Here is a 26,013-nt window from a genome sequence, read left to right on the forward strand (position 1 = left end):
AGGCTACATTGACTGTTTAATTTCCCCCTGTGTGTGTTCCCAGTTCTATATAATGCTCATTGTGTAAGAATGCAATTCTTTTCAGGCTTTAACACAGGTGTGGGGAACCTTTGGCCATTGTCCATGCTTGCTGGGGCCAACAGTTATAGTTCAGCAACATCTAGAGGGATAAGTGTCCTGCACCCCTGCTTTAATTGCTGCTTCAATACCTTCCAAAGTTTCTGGACCACCCTGCTTCTTACGACTGAATGCCTCTCCCACACCAGTACAAGGCTTTTTCCTCAGCTTTATAACAACAAATTGATATAACAGGCAAATGAGGAAACATGAAATGAATTTTCTTAAATAGGGTTCTGTTGCAGACACAATGTGAAGTTGCTCTCTTCCAAAGTAATCCAAGCTGCATCAGCCTATTTTCCAAAGCAGAGTTGAAATTGTACCTAGTCTTCAGTGCACAAACCTAGCATTTACTGCACCAGGTGCAGAGTACCATTCCCATTTACACAGACATACATGTCAGTTTTGTACTATAATTTATCTTTTTAGAGTCTGACAAAGATATTGTGCATATAGGCAATCTGTACAACTAAACAGTTCTGCAAGGACTTTTAGCTGTGCAATGAAATTTCCCTTCTACTGTCCTGCAAAACCTCTAAGACTATTCTGGGGATACCCTCAAACCTTCAGGAGATTGAAGAGTGAAGTTCCATTGGGTAGCTAAAAGTCCTTGTGAACTGTTTAGTTGGATGCCACCTTGAAAAATTCTTTACCTAATTACATATGTACTGGTGTTGAAAAGTATGACTGATCAATGAGAGGACATCAAATATCAGCTTCTAAACTGATCCATCTGCAATGAAAATTATGATTCTCATGTACTCCACTGAAGCATACCTAGAGACAAAATACTGGGCAGAAAAACTGAATATGGACTTTCCTCATCTTAAGTGTACAAACAATTCTCTTCCTACATTGCTGATAAATGGCTGCTTTATTATCTATGCAAGTCAAAATAGTTCAAATGCAAAGGAGAAACAATGAAATGCTGTTAGATGAGCAAATGAAGCTTAGCTGCTGTTATGAAAAAGCTTACCGGTAATAGTTTAATCAAAGGGCACTCTGATGCTATAAAAAAAGGAATCCTGACCCTTTTGCTGTTTTGACTTAGAACCACTAGAGAGCAGCAAGTCATACTTTCCTCCTTTACTCCCAAAAATCTATGCTACAACAGCTGGAGAAATTCCTTCTACAAAGAAAAAAGGATTTTTATCAGGGAGGGAAACCGGGACCTAAAGTCAACATCTCCATCAGCATACTTAAGCAGCCATTCAGAGCCCTTACTTCTGGTCTCAGGTGGTAGAACCTACACAAAGGCCACCACTAAAAGCCAAAGATTATTGCAAGTTACTAATCTATTTTAGTCAATTTCACAGATGACACACCTGGGGTGATGGGGTGGTGAGGAGAGTAGCAACACAATATTATTTTTTTCAGAAGTCCTCTTTGTGTTGTTAACTCCTCAGGGAAACACTCGGCACCATCATTGTAAGTTTTTAGAAACCCAGCCGAGACATTTTTATCTCCATAGGCTTTTGAGTTTTTGAGATAATACTTGTGTATGAATTTAGCCTCCACCGTAGTGCTCATCTTTTAGTTAGGTAAATAAGACTTATCCTTTTTATTGTATTTGTGAATGAGAACTTTAGGGGGGTTTCTTTTTGCACCTTCTTTTTATTTTTATATTATATATTGATATTTTATATTCTTGTTAAGTTATTTTGAGACGCCTTTTTTATAAAACAACAAACTAATGGAATAACTAAACAACAACAACCTTTGCAGTAATTAGTTTAATTGATGCTTATGTAGTGTTTTGTTTTTATCAGTGCTGCTTTCAGTTTTAGTCAGTCTAGAAGAAAGCCTGCTGCTATCTGATTTGGTTTTTATTTTTATTCACTGTGATATTTTCAAGATTTTTTATTGCTATCCTTTGGAAAATGAAAAGTGGAATATAAATGTTTAAATTTAAACAAACTCACTCAAGCTGTGGGAAGCTCGCAGAAGTTCAAGTGAAAGCAACTGTCAGTGCAAACAGCACAGACCACCATAGGCTCGATAATAACAAAAAAGTAGGACGCACCCATTATGTATCATATAAAATGATCCAGCCCAAATATTTCTGCAACACAGCACAATTTGTCCTATAATACAATTTAGCAAGATCTTCATAAGTTATCTTATTCTGTCCTCACAACAACCCTGTGAGGTAGGTTAGACAAAAATGTTGTGACTGACCCAAAGTTACACAGAGATTTTCACAGTTGAGGCTACAATCCTACACACATTTGTCTTAGTAACTTCAACAGGACTTAACTCCTATTTCAGGGCAAAAATGAACTGGTTTGCTCTGTAAGCACATGAACTAAAGTCCATCTGGTTGAAGTCCAAGTCTGACATCCAGTGTATCAGAAAGAATAAGACATTAAAACACAACACCATGATGCCCATTTTGTATTATTCAGCATAAATGCATCTGCAAACATTAGAAAGCCCTATTTTTAATTAAAGGCTACAGAGTGATTCCTGGAATTAGATTTCAGTCTCTTTTTCTATAGGTGTGCAAACAGCTCAGTTCTTCCACTCTGTGACAATATTGTGGGAAAGCAGCAGTAAAATGAATTGCATTCAACAAAGGTGGCAATATAGGGTTTTTGTTATTAACAGATAAAGTATGAATGCACTACCTGTAAAATCTATTTGAGAGAAGCCTTAAAATCTCCTAATACCATCTGCAGCTAGGGCAACTGAGGGACTATTTATATTTAAGGCTTTAAAACCTTATTCTTCAGGAGTCTCACTAAAGGTTTAGATCTAGTTGCCTATTATTTCTGAGTCACCTAGCTTGTTATCATCTTAAACACTTTAGAACATATCAAACAGCAACATGTTTTCCTCTCCAGTTATTTCCCCCAGTATACAGTTATGAACTGGGGGCAAAATACCCTGAGCTATCGACCCATTGATAGGGAAGACACATGGAAACTGACACTAAGATAGGTAAATCCACCAATTTGAAACATAGTAATTAGCTACAGCAGCTCGGCTAGAACTTCAGTCAATAACCTTCACTGTTTTAAGCATTTCTACAATGATCAAGTTAATGTAAAACTGATTAGATACTAGAAAACTTTCTAGCCACCTCTGTACTCACAAGACAAGACAGCAAAGAATGTTTCACCATTCCACCTCCGTACTGTTACCAAAGTTATAGCAAGTTTTCCTGGATCAATATGGAATAAAAGAGTGTGATTTCATAAATGCAAAAGACAGATCCAGAAAAGAGATAGGCACAACTTTAGACATGTCCTTTTAATTCTGTGTTATAGTCTATAGCTTAGTTGATAATATGAAGTCACTACCCTGGCTTTAACTCACAAGAAGCCTCCTCCTATCCTCAGCTAAAAAGTACTTGGCCACAAGGCAAGTATAAGAGAGAGAAAAGCAGCCCAGAGATGGTGGTGGGTCACTAACTGCAGAGTTGTATACAGCAGCACAGAAAGGAACTGATTTTGCTTCACAAGGCAAAAGCTTGAAGAGGTGGAAGAAGTTAATGGAAAGATGAAATGAACATTGACAGGGTTCTACATTTAAATTCTACATACATCAAAACACAAAATTTAATATCAGCCAGAGGTACATTTGAGAGCCGGTGCTTACTAAAATCTGAGAAACCAAACAGGAAGCTATGTAAAATTTCAAACAGTTAGGGACGGGCTTCAGCAACCAGGACAGGCCCAGGTCCTTGCTCCCCATGATCAGGAGAAGCAGGATAAAATACAGCAGACCCTTGGGTTACGTTATCTTCAGGTAACGTAACTTTTGGGTTGCGAATGCGGCAAACCCGGAAGTGTATACTTCCGGATTTTGCTGCGTGCGCATGCACAAAAACGCTCTACACACTTCATGCATGCGCAGAAGTGCTCTGCACACTGCACACAGAAGTGCTCTATAGCACTGTGTGTGTGTGCACAGAAGCGGCGCCTCATGTTGCAGACTTTTCGGGGTACATAAGGACCCCCAGAACGAATTAAGTTTGTATCCAGAGGGTCCACTGTATACACTGTATATCAAATGAGTGTATGCAAATGTGTATACTTAAATAAAAGTTGCAGAATTTTGTTTTTCTTAGCTCGAAAGTGTGCATGTTTAAATGCACAGATAACACACAGCCTATTAGAGTACTTTCCAAAGCCCATGAGCCAAAGTCAAGAAGAATGAAGATATTGCAAAATGCATCAGTGAGGGTTTGCTCATATTTATCCTACAGTTCCACTCTCTGCTACTCAGCTATATGACAATTTCAGACATTCAGATTCTGAGAAATACTTTGGCTTGCATTAGTGAGAGGCAGCAACAGAATTTTATCAAAAGCAATGATGAACGGTTTAGAGTATAATATTAGTGGGAGAACAGGCAGATACTAATACCTTCACAACAGCCACCAAGTGAGCCTAAGTGCTCCCAATGCAATTATACATAAAGGAGGTGCAATGAGTTGTGTATAAGGTGGGATATGCTCGCAGGTGGCTGACATGATCAGTGTCCACAAAGTCCACAGCCTTAACAAGGACCTGATGCTGCTTCCGAGCCTCTATCATATTCTCCACATCACTTGCTTGAATAACAGAATCCGCCTTGGAGTAGAGGTATAGCTCAGGCCATCTAGAGAGTTGCTTCGACATGGCATCATAGTGGCTCTCATGTACAAAGCGGGTCACAGGATACAGTACCATCCGCCATGTCACCACCAGAACTGCAAATGTCAGTAAAAGGGCATACTTAACACATACATTGTATGACGATAGGACAACTGAGAGGGCACCAAGCGCACCCCGCAGATTCTTCCTGCCAGGAGCACTATCAAACACAGTACCCACCACCCTTAGATGCTGGAACTGCTGGTGAGTGTGAAGAAGCTCCACAATGTAGCGGTACAGCATGACACCTCCATTGCTGAAGACATGAAAGAACAGGGGCTTCGTCTCTACTTTGTAGTCAAAGAGGAGCTCCAGCAGCTTCTTTGCCAAGTTCTGCAAGGAATTTATACCCAAGGATTCTGAAAAGAAAACCAATCTCCAAGGAGCCGTATAGCGGATCACTACACATCCCTGTGAGGAATACACAAGTTTTAGTGTGTGCCATACAGTAAAAAGAACAAGAATTGGACAAGGTGTGCCAAGAGAAATATTCATATACTGCATATTTGAGAATTGCTCTCAATTTTCACTTCCGGAAATGGAAACATCTTAAAAGCAATACTCCTATATAGACTAGCAATTAGGTACATGTTAGGTTATCGCAAAGGGTGAGTCCTGAGGAATGAGTAACAAACTAAATTACCTGCAGTGGACTACAGTGATGGGCAAATGAAGCTCTTTCATTTCAAGTCAGTGACTCATCCAAAAAAACCTTAACTCCAGTCACAAATCCCATACTTGTCAGCTGACATGCTTATAGCGTGTTTTATACCAGTGTTTGAGCAAGAGAGTGGAAAGGAATCCATTATAGCCAAAATGGCTATAACAGCGGGGGGGGGGGGGGGGAGAGACAACTGCTCAGTCTCCCTGCCTTTAACATGGAAACCACATTTCAGTCTAAAACATCTATTATCAGAAAGAAATAAAGTGAACATCAGACAGGACCTCAGTTAATTTTCAGAATCTTTGAAGAGCTAGGCAATAAATACAAAATAGTAGGCTTTTGAATGTCCCCTAGAATACATTTTAAAGAGGATGCCAAGCAAACTTCTTAAGCTAAAGTTGCTACCAAAACCAAACACATCAAATATTCCCAACCTTTGTGTTAACATAAAAGAGTTGAAAAAGATTTCAATCAGGCCATATAGAAAATTCAACTTTGAAATCAGTCAAGCTACTCTCTGCGACTTATTATGCATGTATGTAATTTGTATACCACCCTTCATCTGAAGATCTCAGGGCAGTTCACAACAGAAACATACAAAATACACAATAAAACAACAACAACCCAATAATCCCCCCTCCTATAACACACATTTTAAAAGCCATAGAATGTTAATCAGCCAAACGCCTGGTTGAAGAGAAACATTTTCACTTGGCACTAGAGTCTACTCTATGCAAGTCCTGGGAATGATCAGGTCAGGAAATTCTCACCCTAGAATTTTCACTCTTTAGAGTAGTTCTTTTATACACAATGTTCAGGTGTGCCACATGCCACCCAAAGTACAAACCATCCAAGTGTTCTTGATGTATCTCTGGATTGGCCACGAATTGTTCTTTCCCTGAAGAACACTGCAATAACTGCAGTCCAGTAAGTTCACTACTCACCTCCTGAAGGTAGATGGTGCTGTATTTCTGCAGGTACCTATCCTTGCAGCCAGCCCACCCAAGCAGTATCACCACGGGCAGATTGCCTTTACTTCTCTTTGCAGCACCGGACTCTGAAAAAAAGAAAAGAAGATTAAATGTCTGTCTTAGTCTTAACGAAAGGACGACTGTGCCACCAGACACGCAAACTTTTGGGAGCTGCAGCCGCCTCCGCAGAACATCCCTGCACTTGTCAGGAGATTCCTGGGTAAGATGTGCGCGTGCGCGCCGATTATTTGCGATTAATTCATACTTCCAAAGGCGAAGCACCTCGGCAATGGAAGCAGATTTCGCGGCCAAGCCAAAGGGAACGCTGCCTAAAATCAAACTCTTAAAAAAACAAAAAACAACCCGACCCCACGAAGACAGCCCTCGCCTATTTCCAGTTTCCACCTTCAGCACGTCGGTCGGACCTTCCTTTCCCTCTCCATCGGCCGCTCCGCGAGTGCCGCACCAGCGAAATCTCCCAAACCCTCGCACACTCACCAGCATTTCTCTCCCGCGGCGTCGGGGGCAGCTCCACTACGCACCCCAACTCCTTGGACCCCATCCCTACGGCGGCTACCTCAGAACTGCCGCTTCCGCCTCAGCCCCACCGGAAATACCCGCCCTCTTCGAGTCGCCTGACGAATCAGGAGGAGCAGGCGAGAGAGCGCGCGGCCGCTCCGTGACCCCCACTTCGCCGGTAACCGGAATGCTGCTTAGCAACGCAGCGGCCTTAGCAACCGAGCGGCCACCCCTTTGCATATACAGTATAAATGCACACACACGCTGCCAGTCCAGTTTTCGTCAAAAACAAAACAAAACCGAGCTGGGCTTCCTCGTTGACAGGTTTGCCAGAGGGTCCCCGCTGGAAGTTTTGAAGCAGCCCAGGAAAGAAGGAGCAGTGGAGGCTAGAGCAGTCTGTATATGGCAAGAGCAGAACGAGGGGTGTGTAGGGAATTGCGAAGGCTTCGAGACTGAGAGGGTGGTGGGCAGAGACCACGAACTGAGAAGCTAGAATTCAAGCCTGGGTCTCTGAACGAGGAGATAAAGGCACCGGACACTTTGCTGCATTATTCGTTTATTCTGCATCTCAAATTCCAAAGCTGAGCTCCAGCAGAAAATCAGGGTGGGAGAAAACAAGCCCCACCCCACTCCGCAAGAACATATTTCTGGGGATGCAAAGAAGTTTTGCATTTTGTTGTTTATGTTTGCCCTGGCAGGGTTATCATTTGTTTTGTTTTGTTTTCCTAGCAGGATTCCTGTGACTTTAACAACTGCATGATGGAGTAGTTCAGACACTTGGTGAGTTGAACCTTAGTGTCTTTCTGCAGGAAACTCATCACAAATCTGAACTACAATGGACAGCAATTTTTAGCTCACAGCTTATCTAAATTTTAGGTTCTAGAGCCTACAGTATATTGCTTTTGCCCAAGCACATCACTATGAAGGATTCTAGGTTGGGTTGTTTTCATTATGCCTATTTTTGAATGGGTTAAGATGATTCTAATACCAGGCAGAAAGGATCTCCTTTGGGGAGCACTGCAAAATAATTAGTTCTTTCAGGGAAGAAGAGTTAGAACGCAGTCCCAACCATTCCTACTTAAGAGTAAGTTCATTGAATCCAACGGAGCTTACTGCCAGGTAAGTGAGATTATGATTGCAGCCTTAGTTACTGGGAAAGATTTTAACATTGTGTGTACCAGATGTGAAAAAAGAGAGAAATCAAAGGGATATCTTCTAAAATGATTTTAATTAGGTAACTAGGCCACTTGATATATGAAGAAGTTACTGTCCTTTGGCTAAAGCATGTGCTTTTTACTGTATGTACTACAATTCATCAGGCATATTGATTGTACACTTCTGCTTCCATAGAGCGTTGGAGAAACTGAGATTGGACTCCACTACGTGGTTGGATCACTCTGTCTATTGGATCTTTAGTTTATATAATAGATAGCTAGTGATTATGTGTATTTATTAACACCTCCAGGATCTTTATAAACTTGACATCTCATGAGAAATAGGAAAAACCCACAAATTTCAATAACTTTTTGAGACATGATATATATGACCAAGCCCATAAGAAATATTTTTAAGGTGGAGGAATTTTAAAGGCTTAAGTTGTTAGAAATTAACAAATTGCAAAAGATACTACTGGGACAGGCTCCTTCACTCAAGATGGGAGCCGGGTAACAATCAATATTCTGAGTGTTTAGAAGTTTCTGTTCTCTGATACTAAAGAATATATAAAAGCTTTAAAAGGACTGGTAGTTTTCCATTAGAATTCTGTGAGCACTTCTCAGAAGAACTTGTACCACATTTAACTCCATTGTTTAACAATATACTGAGGTGCCCAAGGTTGAAACTCCTGATATATGTAGGGAGATGATATTAGCAGTTATCCAAAAGCATTTTGCCTCTTGGGGCAATCCTGTTCATATATTAGATGTGAAAATGTTTACTATATTTCTCAATGGAAGGATTAATTATACTCTTATACATTTACACACCCTATATTTAAAGCATATTTATACCACTTTAACAGCCATGGTTTCTCCCAAAGAATCATGGAAACTGGAGCTTACCCTTAAGTGAATACAGTTCCTAAGATTCTTTGTGAAAGCCTTGTGCTTTAAATGAATCAAATGCTGTGATTATGACCCATAATCAGGTTGTGAATATCATTCAGTTTCATGAAATGCCCCAAATCCTAATCATTTTTCTCTGGATATGGACAGTACATTGGATTGCTTGAAAAATATTGCCTTAAAAGACTTTCAAATAAAATGAATTTCAGGAAACGTTTTGTATGGGCCTTTGGACTGAGAAGGAGCATTAAATCATGTTGCTTTTCTGTGAGGGGTCCGTAGCCATTGCTCTGAAAGAGATTAAACAGGTTTGCTCTTCCTGCGGACAATACTAGGTTGTTTTTGAAGAACCTGCTGCAGTTCTTGCCTGCTCTGCTCAATAACCTAAGACTGTACAGTATTATTCAACCTTTAAATCACCTTAGACAAATTGGAACAGTGGAAGGAATTCAAAGTCATGCTAAAACAAAAGTTCCATCAGCACAAACATTTTTGCTTGCCTGATGGAAATACCTCTCCTCTCCATGCTGTTCTGGGCGTTCTCCTGGCACCTCCCCAAGCTAATTTGTGGGGATGGGAGTGCACAGGGGAGGAGAGGAAGGAAAGTCCCATTGCTTAGTAAAATCCAGCCCTTTAATACCCAAGGTAAAAAAAGAAATAGTATTTTGCATTGAAAGAAAATGTGTGGGGTCAGTGGCAGTGTTTAAGGCTCCAGATTACAAATAAGCTTAAAGACCTGAAGAATGGAAGTTTTGCTTTTATACTGTTCAACATTAAGAATGCTGTACATATTTTGAATGGCTGTTAAGGTCTCTCTTAAGGGATGTACAGCAACACTAAAATGGCAGTGTTTCCTAAAGTGTTAGATCTGTTTCAGATTGTGCTTATGGTTCCATTAAAGTGGTTAACAGCTTGGCAAAAATATTATATGGCAAGGCAAGAAGCCAAGGATTGCTAGATTTACTATGCATTAGCCAATTAAGCATGGTGGGCTTCCTGTTCTGGATTTCACATTGGATTGCTATGCTGCTGAGTTTTGTGATTTCATTAGTTTGGTACAAGTGCCAGAAAACAAATATTGGAAGAAGATGGAAAACAAAGGGATACCCAATTACTCAGGTACTGTGGTAGGTTTTTCTTTCTAAATATAGACTTAAAACCTGGCAGCATTATATCCCTGACTTCATATGGGAGAAATGGAAAGAAAGGTTACCTCAGATATCTCCCCTCTTACTTTTTAAAAATCCTCCATAGCAGCTGTGTTTGTAGCACTCAAATGTATACCCAATTGGCATCTTGGATAAATAGGCAGTTTCTGTTTGTGGCTCAAGATATCCTTGTACACTAATTCAAATGTCTACAAATAAAAAGGCTGGTGAGAGAGAGCTCTTGAAAATACTTCCTACAGAATTAAGTGCTTTTGTCATTTAACAATATGTACACATGGCAGATTTCTCATGTTCTGAGTTCAGCACTTGAACAGGTATGTTTTTACCTCACTGACATCCAGAACCTATCTGTGCACATGGCAAACTTGGGCCAGTCTCAATCTTTTCCAACTCAATCCAGAAGGCAATTGTGGGCTGAAGTCCCTATGTGTCTGGATTGCAGAAGATAGATGTGGAACATATAATACCTTTTGAGAGTTTCTCTGTGGCTGTGCCCTTAAAAATGCATTTTCCTTTGTTGGAAGCCTGAATCTCTTTGTGTCAACTGTGAATAAAGATAAACATATTCACAGTAGGTGGTGCCATTGAATCTTTAAATAAGAACATGATGTGGCCATGCAGCCTTCTCCCCTGTGACTGACTTCTGTGTATCAAGTGCTGCAGCCAAGTAGATGAAGATTTATCTTTAGCAGTCAAAGGACTCATTGCTTCCTAGAAAAAGGAGGGAATATATGCCCCCATAAAAATATGGAGATGTTAATTTAGAATCAAACTAGCAATTGTTTCAGTTGGAAAGTTCTTTTAACTAGATCAGTGTAGAGGACACAGGTGCACAATATGGAGCTATAATTTATAGTGAATGTCCCAAGATGAAAAACAACTTCTGCCAAAACGCAAATATCAGCTACAAGGCTCACAAGTAAGATTTCACAAATATTCTGTAAATCAAGTGAATGAGACTCATGTTTCACCTCTTCCTCTGAAAGGCTGCTACAGCTGTTCCCTTGTCAGTGCTAACATTTGTTATGGCTAATAACACTTTCAATCACAACTATTTGAGGAAAATTGATTTATTTAGAACCTTCTCTCCTGTGCTGAAAATACTCTGCCAAGGACAAAAGCTCCTGCAAACCACAGGTTGTTAATTCCCTGATGGATTCCTATGCATGTCTCAGCACTGCTTCTTTATACATTTTTGAAGGGGCTGTAAAGAAAAAAAATGAGATAGGTAAGCTCTTCTTTATATTTAATGTTGCCTTTATCATAGCAATTCTGTAGATGTTACCCCTCAAATTTTTGTATGTGAATCAAATTTGAGTTTCATGTGCTGTCTATAGGATAAATAAGATTAGTGGGGCAGTGCTGACATAACTTCCAAGATGTCTGTGTTGAGTTTTTGCCTTTCAGACCGACCTACAGAATCCATTTTAATTAGCCACTTCACCAAATGCCAAAATTTGGTAACTACAGAATGACACTGCTTGTTAAGCCTACATTACTGGAAGATTTGTTAGTACCTTGACAAAACAAACTAGGCTTTAATATGGTTCAAACTATGGTTTAAAACAAGCATGGTGACTTGCTTTAAATTACAATTTTAATGTGAGATGCAAGGTGTGCCAGTGTCAAAGTCAGGCATAGGCAAACTCGGCCTTCCAGATGTTTTGAGACTACAACTCCCATCATCCCTGACCACTGGTCCCGTTAGCTGGGGATGATGGGAGTTGTACTCCTAAAACATCTGGAGGGCCGAGTTTGCCTATGCCTGGTCAAAGTAGATGGGGCTGGTGTATTCTCTGATCTCACAAATGCATAGGTCTAAGGTTCTCTTCTCTTCTCAACAGAAGGACACAACCAGTCATGACTTCCATAAAGGAGCAGGCAGCCATCAGCAGATTAATAAGTTTTCTACAGGAATGGGACAGTGCTGGCAAAATTGCTCGAAGCCACATTCTAGAAAATTTTATGCTAACCAACCAAGGCAAGACAGGTCCAGAACTGGAAATAGAATTCTCTCAAGGAGCCAGTTTGTTTCTCGCCCGTCTAACTGCTTGGCTCAGGTTGACGTATCCTCTTCCTTGGAGATCTCTTGTTAAAGTGTAACAAGAGCCAAAAAAGAAAGCAATAATTTCTCCATTAAAATTACCAGAATTGGCTACATATTTGCTTGATAAATTGTATTTACTTTTATACCAGTTATTAGTATAAATTGCACCAACTTTTGCTATTTTTAGGGCAATTGTGCTCCAGTTATGGTAGCAGAATTTAATAATCATGGACTCTGACTTTTCCTGCAATATTGCCCAATGTCTTAAGTTCACAGAAAACTTTGCAAGTCCTACTTCAGACATGTCATTCCTCTAAATAAAGTATGAACTCCTGCAAAAGGGCTGAGGTGGGTAGGGAGAAAATCAGATTCAGCTGAGGTTTAATGTGCCAGAATGTATTTAATTTAAAGCCTTCACAAACTCACAATAGTTACATGTATGGAACGTGCCTAGAGCAACAATTGAAGTCCATTGGCATCTTCCTATCAGCTGCAAGTGGGTAAGTAAAAAATGTACCATTTCTATATTTGGATAGGATCCTGAGGTTTTTAGCACATTATGTTGGTGTGAAAGAGGTAGTGAGAACGTGGTGTTTGGGAAAATATAATCGTATTATCAAAGAGATTGGCAAATATAAAAAGCTCTGCTTTCTGTGGCTTGGTGCTTCTTTGTCTGTTGCCTAAATAATCATTTTATCAAACATGAAATCATGCAACTTGCACACTGGCATGGCTTCAGGAATAAAACCTACTACAGCAACAACCATAGGGAATGTTCTTAGATGAAGCATTCCTATAATCTCCTTGGCTGAGATACCAGGTTGTAAGTGTTGGATTTGGGAATACCTATGCCCAGTTCTGTATATGGAAAATATGGTCGAAGTTTTCTTCCCCCATAAGAAAACTGGAATTGCTTTAGTTCATCAGCTTGCATTCCTGTAAAGAAATGGAACACTAGTGAATGACTGAAGTGCAAAGTCTTTCCCTTGGCAGCTCTGCTGCTTTAGTAAAGGGGTTACTAAAGTGGTGTTTAGGAAGAGAAGCAGTGGAGCTGCCAATTACTTTGCCTATGAAAAGATACGTAACTGAAATCATATTATGCAATCTTGTTGCAAATAGACTTTAGATCTGTTGCTTTCTTCTCCACATTTTTTCAGCCAGCGATACATTATTGAATTCCTGGAAGTTGGTGGCATCCTCACATTGCTGGAAATACTTGGGCTCAACCAACTGAAAGAGGAGGACAAAAGGGAGTCCATAAAGCTTCTTCAGTTAGTAGCAAGATCTGGCAGGAAGTTCAAAGAGATTATTTGTGAAAGCTATGGTAAGGCAGATTGTGACAAATGAGATGTACTGCCAGATATTTAAGTGAAGTGGTTTTCTGACCTCAGGGTTTTCCCCACAGAACTCAGCTTATTCTTTCCACCCCAGTGAATACCGCTGATAGAAAAGAGTTGCTTTCTTCTTCAGTATCTCACCTGTCACAGGTTCATCAATAAAAGGGCATGGAAACATTTGATTCTCACAAGGATCTTACTTTGTAGTGTTTTCCTTTCATTGCAGTATATGGCAGCCAGGATATTTCTACCTGTAGAAGACGAATAGATCTCTGAAACATCAGCATATTAATATCTCTGTAAAGTTTCCTTTCTTGGGTAGAGTAGGATGAAGTGTTTTAACTACAGTATTAAAAATTAGTGTATGGGGAGTTAAACGCAAATAAATTCAGCTAGGCAGGAATATAAACTTTTTTTAGTATCTACCATAAAGTGACAGTGGATGCTTGTTTACTGCATTGCTTCACTGAAATGGATGAGTGTGATATATGTCCATCCCAGTCCAGCAAGGGAAAGCTGTATGTGAAAAGTACACTGTAAATGGGGATGCAGATTTTGCATCTGGATGTGCATTCACATAGGAGTGCTCAATGAATCTCATTTAACTGGTTGAATATGGCTTTTCATGCAAATCTGAAGCTGCATCCAAATTCAGAGCCAGTCATTGCTGCCCATAACTAGTTGTGTGAGCTTGAACTATATTGATTAGATTGGATTTATATTCTGCATTATCCCACTGGCTCAAAGCAGTTTACAGTGGCTTTCCCCCTAAACCTTAATAGTCCTGTCCCCTAAGCTCCCACTTCCTACTTGCTGCAAGCCATATATAAGAGAGAGGTGCGCGCGCTCTCTCTCTCTCTCTCTCTCTCTCTCACACACACACACACACACAGTCTTGTGTTTACCCAGAAGTGAATCCCACTGAGTCCAATTTGGCTTACTCCCAAGAATACAAAGTGCATGTTTAACAATTGTAACCTTAGACCAGCACAATTTCAAAAACAAGGACTGATTGAAACAGGGATTAAATCAACTGAATAAGGAGGCTATTTATTACTTATTTATTCATTTGCCCTAAAGTCTACAGAATTTTTACATAAATGGGCAAATACTTGAAAACTCAAAGTCTGAAAACCATTGCATATTTTAGCTACTGTGAGGTGCAATGGCTTCACTCCACTTTGTTTTCAGTTGTAGACTCTGAAGGTATATGGAAAACAGGATTTACTTGAAGATTGATCCAAAATTTTCCATACATGATACCATTTGAGAAACCCATTTAGTGATTAAATAGATGTGATGTTAAGTGTGTCTTTACATAAATCACACACATTTTAAGAATTGCAAATAGCAATTGGTTACAATCATGATCACTATTAGAGTGATTGCCTGCCAATGGTACTCTGCATATTTATCAATGTATAATAAGGGTGTACTTTGTTACTTACAAAATACTTGTATTAAAACTTACATATTATTTAAATACAAGCTAAAACATGGGGCTGCTTAGCTGACACTTTCTAGCCTGCGTGTTCAAAAAGCTTTTTTTCCTTTATAGGTGTACGATCAATTGCTGAGTTTTTTGCCACCTGCAAGTCAGAAGAGACTCAAGAGCAAGTACAGATTCTTCTGGATGCTTTAGGCCATGGCAACCCCAAATACCAGAATCAAGTGTACAAAGGGCTGATTGCTCTTCTAAAGTGCACCTCTCCAAAAGCCCAGCAACTGTCCCTACAAACATTGAGGACAATACAGGTGAGCAACAATAAGATGGAGTGGGGGGGGGGAGGCATGGGGTTGCAATCTTTGTTTCATTCACTATATGGAACTTCTTCCCATCATCTGTTACAGACAACATGCATTTTTTCCTCAGGGGCATCTGTGTTTCTAGCCAGTGCAGGGTCTACAAACTGCACATATATATTGCTATTAACAGTTAAATGGATCTAAGTGCCAAATACCATGCCAAAGGAACCAACTATATTAGTCAAGAAAGGCTAACAGATTTGACCTGAGTTTGAGATTTGAACTATAAGTACCGTAATGGAGATATAAGTAACCCAAATACATTGCCTTAAAATACAATGTTTGTAATTGTATTTAAATAGGTTTAAAGGGAGTTTCTTTTAAAAAATTACTGAAATCCTATTCTGCCCCCATGTCTAAAATCTGAAATAGTACCCCTGAAAATATGTGGTTTTTTTTAGCTAAGAACTGTCAGCTGTAGAACACACCACCCCAATTATGGCTAGATCTAGAAGTTTAGGGACACATAGAACTTATTGACACCTCCCTTAACTATTCTAGCTAATGATTATTTCTAATTAATGCACTTATAAAACTGATTGGTATAACAGATTCATGAAGAAAGAGTGGTCTCCCTAAATGCTGCCCTTGCATCTTTATGGTTCATTGCAGCATGTTGTCTGATCTCACCTGGGTGAGAGTTCACATTACTGCATTAGAGAAATTGTTTTTTTTGTTCATTTTACAGCTCTTGCACCCCAAGTTGTTTATATCAGCACAGCTTTAATTTGCAACAGGGAACTTCAATCAGTCACAGCAATCTTCCTTTTACATTCTTACAAAATGAATTGTCTCCCCTCAGAGTGTTTCAAGTATATGCTAAAATATCGTCTGACGTGCTCCTAAAAGGGATTTGCATCACCAAGTCAAAATATAATCTTTTGTCTGCTTGATCATGCTGAAGATTTGGGTAGCCCAGCTCTTCCTTGGGATCTCTTGATTGTGACCTATATTTTTCATGCTTGTTCTGTATTAGAGCATACTAAGACGGGGTCTCAAATATTCTTCTCTTGCTCATTTACTTTGGCAGACAATTGTGGGAGATGCCCATCCAAGTATTGTGGACTCAGTGCTTAGTGTGCTCCGTTCTCTGCACCTGGAGGTGCAATATGAGGGTAAGATGACTCTATGCACTCACCTCCACTTTTGAAGCCAACCCTCAAATCGTTGAGTCCAGGTGACTACCACATACTGAAATTGAAAATCAGTTTTAAAATAATGCACCAGTGAGCCAAATGTCTATAGGAAGGGAAGAACCCTAATAACTAAAGCATTCATGAAAAAGCAAATTTTATGTAAGGTACAGCACAAGGTAGCCTACTTACAAGGCATACTGGTCTTTGGCTGGTGCCAAAGCTGGGTGAATCCAGTGTGTGTTCTAATTTGCATCGAAGCTACCACAATTTTCTTTTTTAATGCTGTATTTGCTTCAAAACAGATAACTTACAAATTCCCAAGTAGCATAAACAACATGTCTTCAAAGCAGGTGACTCACTGGCCTTTATTCCATACAGTTAAGCTGTGTGGTTAGTGCTACCAATTTTTTTTAAAACTAGTCTATGCATTTTATGAAAGAACCAACAGACGGTGCCTTTATGGAGGGATTGAAGTCTTTAGGAACTTGAGAACTGCACAATTAACGTGCTATATTGCCTAGTGCATTAACAAACCCACTTTTTAAAAAATTGAGTGTTCTTTGTCCTATAACTGCCATATAAACGTAAGAAGGAGCTGCTGGATAAGGCCAGTGGCCCATCTAGTCCAGTATCCCATTCTCAGTGGCAGCCAGCAGCCTATGGAAAGCCCAAAAGCAGGACCTGTGCTCTCCCTGCCTATGATTCCCAGTAACTAGTAAACACACTGGAACAAATGATTAACAAAGACTGGACATAGTTGAACCACCTTTTTAGGCTTTGTGTAGGCAAATTATTTCCCAAGAAAAACTGAGGCTTGCTCTGTGCAACAGGAGCTACCTTACTACTATTACTCTGTGACAAAGCACCCACTTTAGTATCTTCCTTCTTCTAGCGATTCAACTAATCAAGGACCTCATGGCATATGATGTGCGGCCAGCTTTGCTAAAAGGACTGGTTGCATTGCTAAAGCCATCAAGACAGGAGACTGCCAAAATGCAAGCCAGAATCCTGGAAGGTGAGATCCACAAATGCTGCCATTTGGACCCACTTTTGAAGATGCTCCCCACTTCTACATCTCCTTCCCTATCTCTAGAGTATATTAGTCTAAGGCTGTGTTCACATTCTCGTTTACTGTGCACTCACTGCATTTCCGGTTTTTGTGTTCACAAGATGTTAGCCAAAATGCATGTTTACTGTACTTCATACTACTGTTTGGTGCATTGTTTCTCAAAAAAGCTTCACACCGATTGGAGTTATTAAGCTGTTCCCAATTTGTCTCCACCCTTGTATGAACATCTCTGCATAGGGTAAAGATATTCCTGCCTGTCAACATTTCTGGTGCGTATAGAAAAAGGAACAAATTGAAGCTGTGCAGATGTAAACAGCTTGGGGTGCAAGAGCTATGAAATGAACTGAAAAAACAACTTCACTGCTCTCTAAGGCAGTATTGTGAACACACACTTACTGTAGCATTAATATTCTTCATGCGTTGAGAAGGGAAGGCATATATTTTAACAACTAAAGTCCATCCTCTGTTCCTTTTCTTTTATCATGGGGCCCAACCTCTTTCCTCATTCATACCTGAAAACCTCTATCAAGTTCCAAGTTTGCTCAGAGCGGGACTGTAGGGGTATGGAATGAGAACCCATTGTGATAGAACAGAAATTCATCTCAATCACCAGTCTGAGAAACTGGAGCAGGGAGGGCCGCAGGCAAACATCGACATCTTTCAAAGCAGACCCAAACCAACATTCCCTGCTTACTATCAAGGAATCAAATTTCTGCATGGCGTGTGAAACAGCAATTAGCTGGTGCTAGCCTAAGTTAAACTGTGCTGCTGGATAGGTACTGAATGAATTTTCTGTGCAATTCAGTTCTTTCTGGACAGTGTTTTAGGTCAAAAGCAAAGCTTTGGGGCAGCTATGAGACACAGTACCTGACTCCTACATTGTTTCCTACATACAGAAGCTGGTACATTACACCTGATGGAGTCCTTGCCAGCATATATTCAGCAAGCTGCCGCTGCCAAAGCCATTGGGTAAGAGATTACTGGAACCAGTTGCCAACACAGAGGCAAACTGTGAAACACGCTTAGCCCAGTTTTGGGTAGGCCACAGATGCAAACTAGAAAACACCTCATTTACTGTGTGAAAACAGCCACCAGTCCATAGTCCAGACTGGCAGATGATATACACTCACTTCACCTGCTACTCAGATGGAGGCAGTAGGGCACTGTTTTTATATATTTTTAATTGATGGTGTTAACTATATGTTTTAATCATACTATGATATCTACTTGCTGCATTTTGTTCCAAGAACCTCAGAGTAGCAATTTTAGTCTCTTAACATAGCACACTGGCTAAGAGTGACTTGCATTGCCCAAGGCCAGCAAGTAACCAAGCATATCTATTTGAAACCCTCCCCACCCCCATCCAAACATTACTACAAAATGGCTTTCAAGGGTTGAAGTTGAATCCATGCCTTCTGCTTCTTGATGCAACATTAGACAGCCAGCATCACATCCAGTCCCTTAAAACACATTCAGAACTAGAATACCTATATAATCCAGCCACTATCCTCTTACCTTTCAGACTTTAGAATAGTCAGGTTATCAATGGAGCTATACATAAAATATCCTCTGAATATACAGCTCCTCTCTAATCATTTTACGGTTATCATCTTCAGCACTAGACGAAGTATTTGCTGCTTAGCCAAATTCATGTCACCATCCACCTTACTATGCTTAGCACCATAACAACCCATTCAATACAACAGATTTGCCCAGTCAGCTTATTTTCTTGACAGCGTATGCCTTTAACAACTGTTGCAGAAATCCAACAGTGCAACAGGAAAGCTGAACCTATTTGATGTCTCCTATTACTACTGGATGTTTCACTGTCAACCAGCTGGTAAAGGGTACAGAACCTAGATCTCTCTGGCTTGTAAATTAGTGGGATGCTCCCTCTGCTCTTAAACCCCCTTCCCCCTCTCTTATCTGTTTATTGAAAACATTTTTATCCCACTCTTCAAACACTCAACTTTGCAGAATTCTGGCCCAAGACTCCAGAGATGTGGCTGAGGAGCTGGTCTTCTTGAGAGTGGTGCATGGTCTCATGTGTGCCATGGGCAACAAAGATCACACTAACTGCCAGAGGCAGGCCAGCATTACCCTAGAGGCAAGTGACTTTGTTGAAAAGGAGGGAACTGGGCGTAGATGTTTATTGTCACTTTTTCAAAGCTCTCTAATTGAAGGGGTTGTTTCGGTGGGTGGAATGGATGGATTGGATGAGATAAAACGTTAGTCAGTGGATTAAGCACTAAAGAATACAAAGATCAGACTATGACAGGAGTAAGTAAGGCTTTCTTAGAATTTAATATGCATGGCTTGTAGATGTTGGAAGCATGGGAGCAGAAACTGCCTGTATATTTAAGCCAAAATATACAGAAGTATTTTAAAACTGTTTCTAATGTATTTTAATGCCCTGGGATCTTAGGGTGAAGGGCGGGTAATTAATAAATTAATACCACTAGAGAACTTTTAAAGTCTCAATTGTGCTGGGAAATTATGGTTGAGGCTAGAGCTTTGGAAAGGGATAACAGCAGCCCCCCACTAAAGATTCTGAGTGATGAAGACCAGAACAATAAATACTAATGAAACCTGGATAGTAAATATTAGATTGCAGAGTTTTATACTCCTGTATCTTACAAAGAGCTGCATCCAACATTATACAGTCAAACATCGGGTCCCGAACGCCTGTGTTTTGGAATGTTTTGACTACCGAACGCCGAAAACCCAGAAGTAAATGCTCTGGTTTTCAAACGTTTTTCAGAAGCCGAACATCCAACGCAGTTTCCGCTTGAGTGCAGAAAGCTCCTGCAACCAATCAGAAGCCGCACCTCGATTGTCAGACATTTCGGAAACCAAATGTTCGACAACTGAGGTTTGACTGTACAAGCTAAGTTTCACTTGTGCAATGGAGTCCTGTTTCCTCACCTCTCTGCATTCAAAATTTGCTCCAGAGTATACCCAACCCTCTGGAGTCTGGAGAGTTTAAAGATGCATCATGGGCTGGAGAGGAGGGAGAAGTTATGTTAACTCAAGCAGAAGTCTGCTGCACAAACAGAAAAGCAGAGTTGTATACAACCCAAGGATTACTCTTATTTTCCCTATGGATTAAATTCTGTTCCCTTGCAGCATTTTGTAAGGATGTTCATAGTGGTGGAGAATCAAACCCGGAGCGCCATGGGAGAAAAACTGTTCGAGCTCTTTATGGTATGTCTTGTCTATCCTCTGTACTAAGGTTATGGGACTCAGATATGAGATGTTTTATTTGCCAAAAGCAACAGTGAGATTTAAGACAAAACACCTGAAATCCCAAACCACTTTTCTGAATTGTTTAGAAGTCTTCCCTCCACCCAGCAACTATAGTAAGAATCACTATCTTCTGTAGCATAGCCAACGTTAGACAAGACCTTCAGTAACTGTTAAATTCAAATGAATGCTTTAAGAGAGCCAGAGTTCAGAAAGGGTAGTGGTATCTTCTTACTACTTCTGCCATTGTAAAAGCTGCTTTCTGTTTACCAGGTTTCTCTTATCCTCTTATCTTAAACCACTTAGAAACCTATTTTAAGAGCATTAAGCAGTATTTAAATTAATAACAATCTTGAAGAGGAGGAACATAGAAAGTGGCACAGTAGAGGGAAAGCACAGCTCTAGACCTTTTTTCAGAATAAGGGCAAGAACATCACTGCCAGAGTAATTGATGGACACTGCTGCCTCCGGCATGACTGTGGTGATGAGGCTTTCCAATTTGCTTATGACAGATTAACCAAAAAAGTCTGAGAATGAAGAAATAGTCAAGCAGAGGCCTAAAATACTTAACTTGCCTCTTTAAACCACAGCACCATCCGATGCAATATTCCAGCCTTCTTTCCATACTGTGATTCATCTTCCTAGCAATATTAGCTTTTCGATTTCTAAGTAAACATATTCAACCATATTTCTCCATTTCTGTAAAAGTTGTTCTGAAAATTGGATTGGCAGATTTTGAAAGAAATTAATTTGGGAAGCTTGCATATTTTAAAGTGTGGATTTACTAGTAAAGCTCATTCTAATACAGTCTCTGTCTTCATAGCTGCATATGATGGTTATAATAACCAACCACCTACAATTATTGAATGATGTTTTATACAAAGTCTCAAAACTATTTACAATAAATATTTTCTATTTGCATTAGTACAGCAGCATTAGTACAGCAGCACTAAAGTCCAGATTGAGCAACTGCAACAATATAATTAAAGCTGCCCCCTATGTCAAAGAATAAAAATGATATTCCCTGGTGGCAAAATTATAATAAAAATTATAATAAAATTGTCATCAGCTGTGCCTTTCTGGAGAGAGCATAAGATGGTGAACTACTACAGAGTAGGCCCATTCATCTTTCTATTAAATTTTCCAAATATCCAATTTCAATCAAAAGCCAGGCAGCCATTAGTCCTTTAGCTAATTAAAATATTCCAAGAAGTTCACTGTTCAGATACAGTCATCCTAGCCTTTGAGTGAAGAGACATGTAGAGACAACTCCATTAGAGTGGTCCTTGTTTCAAGGAAAAGATGCCAATGAACCATCAGGAATTTCCCTCCATTTATTTCCAGCCCTCAACCATGGAAAGTTCCTGCTTTTCAATAAAGTGCCTGTCTTACCTTTCTTCCCTCTAGCAAGATGCTACAAACTTGTACCTGAATATGGATGCTGTGCAGGCTGTTATCCTGGCCACCAATATAGTCAATATTCCGGAATATATTTTGGCTCAGGCAAAAATGGATATTCCAGGTATGTTGGGCACAGTTGTGGACAAAATAACTTTGGAACATGTAGATACCTCCTTAATGCTAAAAAAAGGGGGGAGGGAAGGGAAATAATGGGATGACATATTGTGTAGGCCGGTTGTTAATAAGTACAAAAATATGAAATGGGACAAGTTATTAGTTCACAACAGTATAAACAAGAAGGGTCTTATGTTAATTCAACAAATCCAGAGGGAACAGAAATTACATAGGAAATCTGTAGAGAGAAATGCTAGTTAGATAACAAGAAAAAAAGTACTGTGTCTACTCTTGAGAGTGATGTGCATGTTGGCATGCAGCCCTTCTGAGGGCTGGCAAAGCCTCAATGTGGCTCTCAAGCAAAAAATGTTAGCCACCCCTGTATTATGCATTTATTTTATGGAATTTTATTTTATGCATTTTATTTTATGGAAACTGCCATGTGAGGATGCTTAGCCTGGAGGCGGTTGGAGGATGGATGGTGGCTAATGGATTGAAGTTGAATCCTGACAAGACAGAAGTACTGTTTTTGAGGGACAGGGGGCAGGCTGGTGTGGAGGACTCCCTGGTCCTGAATAGGGTAGCTGTGCCCCTGAAGGACCAGGAGCGCAGCCTGGGAGTCATTTTGGACTCACAGCTGTCCATGGAGGCGCAGGTCAATTCTGTATCCAGGGCAGCTGTCTACCAACTCCACCTGGTACGCAGGCTGAGACCCTACCTGCCCACGGACTGTCTTGCCAGAGTGGTGCATGTTCTAGTTATCTCCCGCTTGGACTACTGCAATGTGCTCTACGTGGGGCTACCTTTGAAGGTGACTCGGAAACTACAACTAATCCAGAATGCGGCAGCTAGACTGGTGATTGGGGGCGGCCGCCGAGACCACATAACACCGGTCTTGAAAGACCTACATTGGTTCCCAGTACGTTTCCGAGCACAATTCAAAGTGCTGGTGTTGACCTTTAAAGCCCTAAACAGCCTCGGCCCAGTATACCTGAAGGAGCGTCTCCAGCCCCATCGTTCTGCCCGGACGCTGAGGTCCAGCGCCGAGGGCCTTCTGGCAGTTCCCTCATTGCGAGAAGCCAGGTTACAGGGAACCAGGCAGAGGGCCTTCTCGATAGTGGCGCCCGCCCTGTGGAACGCCCTCCCATCAGATGTCAAAGCGATAAACAACTACCTGACATTCAGAAGACATCTTAAGGCAGCCCTGTTCAGGGAAGTTTTTAATGTGTGATAATTTAGTGTTTTTTGGTTTCTATGGAAGCAGCCCAGAGTGGCTGGGGAAACCCAGCCAGATGGGCGGGGTACAAATAATAAATAGAATAGATAGATAGATAAAAGGCAGCTTACCAGTACTTTAAGTAAATACAGTGGTACCTTGGGTTACAAATGCTTCAGGTTACAAACACTTTGGGTTACAAACTCCACTAACCCGGTAGTAGTACCTCAGGTTGAGAACTTTGCCCCAGGATGAAAATGGAAATCACGCAGCGATGGTGCGGCAGCAGCGGCAGGCCCCATTAGTGAAAGAGCACCTCAGGTTAAGAACAGTTTCGGGTTAAGAACAGACCTCCAGAACGAAATAAGTTCGTAACCCGAGGTACCACTGTATCTTGTTTGTATAACAGCACAGTGGTACCTTAGTTCCCGAACTCAATCCATTCTGGAAGTCCGTTCAACTTCCAAAACATTCAAAAACCAAGGCATGGCTTCTCATTGGCCCTGGAAACAATGCCAACAGCCAAAACGGATGTTCAGCTTCCAAAAAACATTTGCAAACCAGAACACTTACTTCCAGGTTTGCGGCATTTGGGAGCTGATTTGTTCATCAACTAAGTTTTTTGGGAACCAAGATACCACTGTATTTAAAAAATAAGCTACCATACTTGGTACTGAAGTAATGAACTGAGTTATATTTCTCAAACTCTTTTTCCTCCCTCAGAGAGAAATTCAACTGCAGAAGATGAACAGGAACAGCCGTCTCAAAATAGAGAGTTGCTGCTTTAGTTAGTGACCTCTCAATTGTCCTCATTGGGCTGTTGTTCATTTTCATCTATTTTTTTCATGCATTCTGTTTCAGGCCCTACTACCCATCCCCATGAGAAAAAGATGCAAAGCTCCAAGTGCCTTATGACAGGTGACTTTGAGTCCCTGTCCCCCTCCCTTTTCTCAAATCTGAAATCTACTCAGTTTGGTTATCAACCACCAGACACATCAATTGCTCTCATTGTTCTTCAACAGCTGCCTTTGCAACAACATAACCATAGACTAATTTGTGTCATACTTATGAAAATAAGGAATAATCCCTTGTACAGCCACTTTGAGTTCTGAGGAGGAGACAGGATATCTATGTAATAAATAAAAACAGTACTGAACAACTAAGTCTCTGTGATCATACATACCAGACACAAGACTCCACTCCAATTTGCAGGTTCAACTGAAACTGAAATAAATGAACATACAGAAGATACATGGGCATCTGGTTAGCCATTGTGAGAACAGAATGCTTGGCCTTATCTAGCAGGCTGCTCTGCTCTTACGCCGTGAACTCTAGATCCCCTTGCCAACTTATTTTTGTGCAGACAGACTGAACCCTAATGTAGTAGAGCATCCAGAAGTCTACCGTAAGACCCAATGTTCTTTTCTTGAGAAATAGGCAAAATATTTACATGATTTGCAAGCCAAAAGCAGAAACTGCCATTCTCTAGCAGCACTACTGGGAAAGCAGCAATGGCTTCTCTAGTTATGCATTCAGCATATAAACACACTCTTGAATACTTCATAGCTTTATAGTTATATAAAGGGATTTTTGAAGTAATACAGCTCTTTAAGAGAAATTAAGGAGCAATCGTATGCTTAAGCCCATTGATTTCAGATACGGCTAGTTTTGTATAGGATTTGGCTGCTCTTTTCCTGAAGTGTACTTTCGCACAATGGATAGTATGTATGCTTACAGATCAGGACTATCAACTTCATAGAGATGGAGATAAAATGTTGAAACTTCTTATCAGTTGTTTCCCAACTCCTAGCTCTCTTCTCTTGGAAAGCATGCGATGCCATTAGCATCTCCTTAGCCACTTTGTATGCCTTAGATCTTAGGAATCAATTAACACTTGCATGCAGTAATGACACCCTAAATTCACTTTATAATTGGCAATGCCAGTAGACAAAATTAGCAGCATCCTTCCCATCTTTTTGAAAGCTACACTGATACATCCATGCATATATCAGACTTTTCCTCAAAGGGTGTAAGCACATATATAAATAAACAAACACACACTCTTGTTTAACACTTTCGGGAAGGATACTGAAGCATACCCACACACTACTGGCTCTTTAGTCTAAATAGGTGCAAATTTTAAACTTCACAGTTACAATGAAATGGCCCAAACAGTTGACACTTTTTGCCATTCTACTGATAAAATGCAAAAACTCAGAAAGGCAGAAATTAATTTCCATTTCAGAACAGACTGACACTATAATTGATTTTATTCTGTGAATCGCCCTGAGACCTCTGGGTATAGGGCGGTATATAAATTCAATAAATAAATAAATAAATAATAATAATAATTGTAAAGTTTTTTGTATACTTTTTTCAAAATAATAGCCATTAGAGATCATTTTCTTTTAAGCACATGATTAATGCATAAAGCCAATTGCTTAACACTGACAAGATTTCAATACCAGTATTTGACTAGTTTTAGAAGTCATAAACGGAAT

The 26,013-nt window shown here is 40.2% G+C and overlaps 2 protein-coding genes and 1 long non-coding RNA gene across 21 annotated transcripts; 1 reads left to right on the plus strand and 2 right to left on the minus strand.

The window, feature by feature from the left end:
* Positions 1-1,835: 1,835 nt before the first annotated feature.
* Positions 1,836-7,063, minus strand: TMEM53 (transmembrane protein 53). Its single transcript, XM_083742547.1, has 3 exons — positions 6,891-7,063; positions 6,366-6,478; positions 1,836-5,168 (listed from the first exon to the last, which is right to left on the minus strand). Exons 1-3 carry the CDS (start codon positions 6,952-6,954, stop codon positions 4,512-4,514), a joined length of 834 nt encoding a protein of 277 aa, XP_083598673.1. The 5' UTR covers positions 6,955-7,063; the 3' UTR covers positions 1,836-4,511.
* ARMH1 (armadillo like helical domain containing 1) lies at positions 7,058-24,675 on the plus strand. 18 transcript variants are annotated; one of them, XM_083742490.1, is made up of 14 exons: positions 7,096-7,334; positions 7,641-7,691; positions 11,345-11,371; positions 11,988-12,209; positions 12,622-12,690; positions 13,348-13,514; positions 15,086-15,282; positions 16,364-16,448; positions 17,362-17,484; positions 18,435-18,507; positions 19,516-19,645; positions 20,665-20,742; positions 22,189-22,303; positions 24,236-24,675. In XM_083742490.1, exons 4-14 carry the CDS (start codon positions 12,004-12,006, stop codon positions 24,298-24,300), a joined length of 1,308 nt encoding a protein of 435 aa, XP_083598616.1. In that variant the 5' UTR covers positions 7,096-7,334; positions 7,641-7,691; positions 11,345-11,371; positions 11,988-12,003; the 3' UTR covers positions 24,301-24,675. The 18 variants fall into 18 exon arrangements, with proteins under 18 accessions (XP_083598624.1, XP_083598618.1, XP_083598614.1 ...); XM_083742491.1 differs by having other exon boundaries at positions 7,644-7,691; XM_083742498.1 differs by lacking the exon at positions 11,345-11,371 and having other exon boundaries at positions 7,058-7,334; positions 7,644-7,691.
* On the minus strand, positions 11,230-20,654 carry LOC310846301. Of its 2 annotated transcripts, none has more exons than XR_014565238.1 (3): positions 20,464-20,654; positions 13,669-13,778; positions 11,230-11,347 (listed from the first exon to the last, which is right to left on the minus strand). It is a non-coding gene; the product is annotated as an uncharacterized lncRNA (long non-coding RNA). The 2 variants fall into 2 exon arrangements; XR_014565239.1 differs by having other exon boundaries at positions 11,294-11,347; positions 13,728-13,778.
* Positions 24,676-26,013: the final 1,338 nt, after the last annotated feature.

The sequence above is a fragment of the Podarcis gaigeae genome, assembly GCF_964106915.1.
Source record: "Podarcis gaigeae genome assembly, chromosome: 6".
Classification (NCBI taxonomy): domain Eukaryota; kingdom Metazoa; phylum Chordata; class Lepidosauria; order Squamata; family Lacertidae; genus Podarcis; species Podarcis gaigeae.

Excerpts from the sequence above, each read along its gene's own strand:
- TMEM53 (XM_083742547.1), bottom strand. The coding sequence starts at position 6,954 with ATGGGGTCCAAGGAGTTGGGGTGCGTAGTGGAGCTGCCCCCGACGCCG. Across the intron at positions 6,479-6,890 it reads GCCGCGGGAGAGAAATGCTG|AGTCCGGTGCTGCAAAGAGA; the intron begins GTGAGTGTGCGA and ends TCTTTTTTTCAG. Across the intron at positions 5,169-6,365 it reads GCACCATCTACCTTCAGGAG|GGATGTGTAGTGATCCGCTA; the intron begins GTGAGTAGTGAA and ends TATTCCTCACAG.
- ARMH1 (XM_083742498.1), top strand. The coding sequence starts at position 12,004 with ATGACTTCCATAAAGGAGCAGGCAGCCATCAGCAGATTAATAAGTTTT. Across the intron at positions 17,485-18,434 it reads GCAAGCCAGAATCCTGGAAG|AAGCTGGTACATTACACCTG; the intron begins GTGAGATCCACA and ends TCCTACATACAG. Across the intron at positions 22,304-24,235 it reads GGCAAAAATGGATATTCCAG|AGAGAAATTCAACTGCAGAA; the intron begins GTATGTTGGGCA and ends TTCCTCCCTCAG.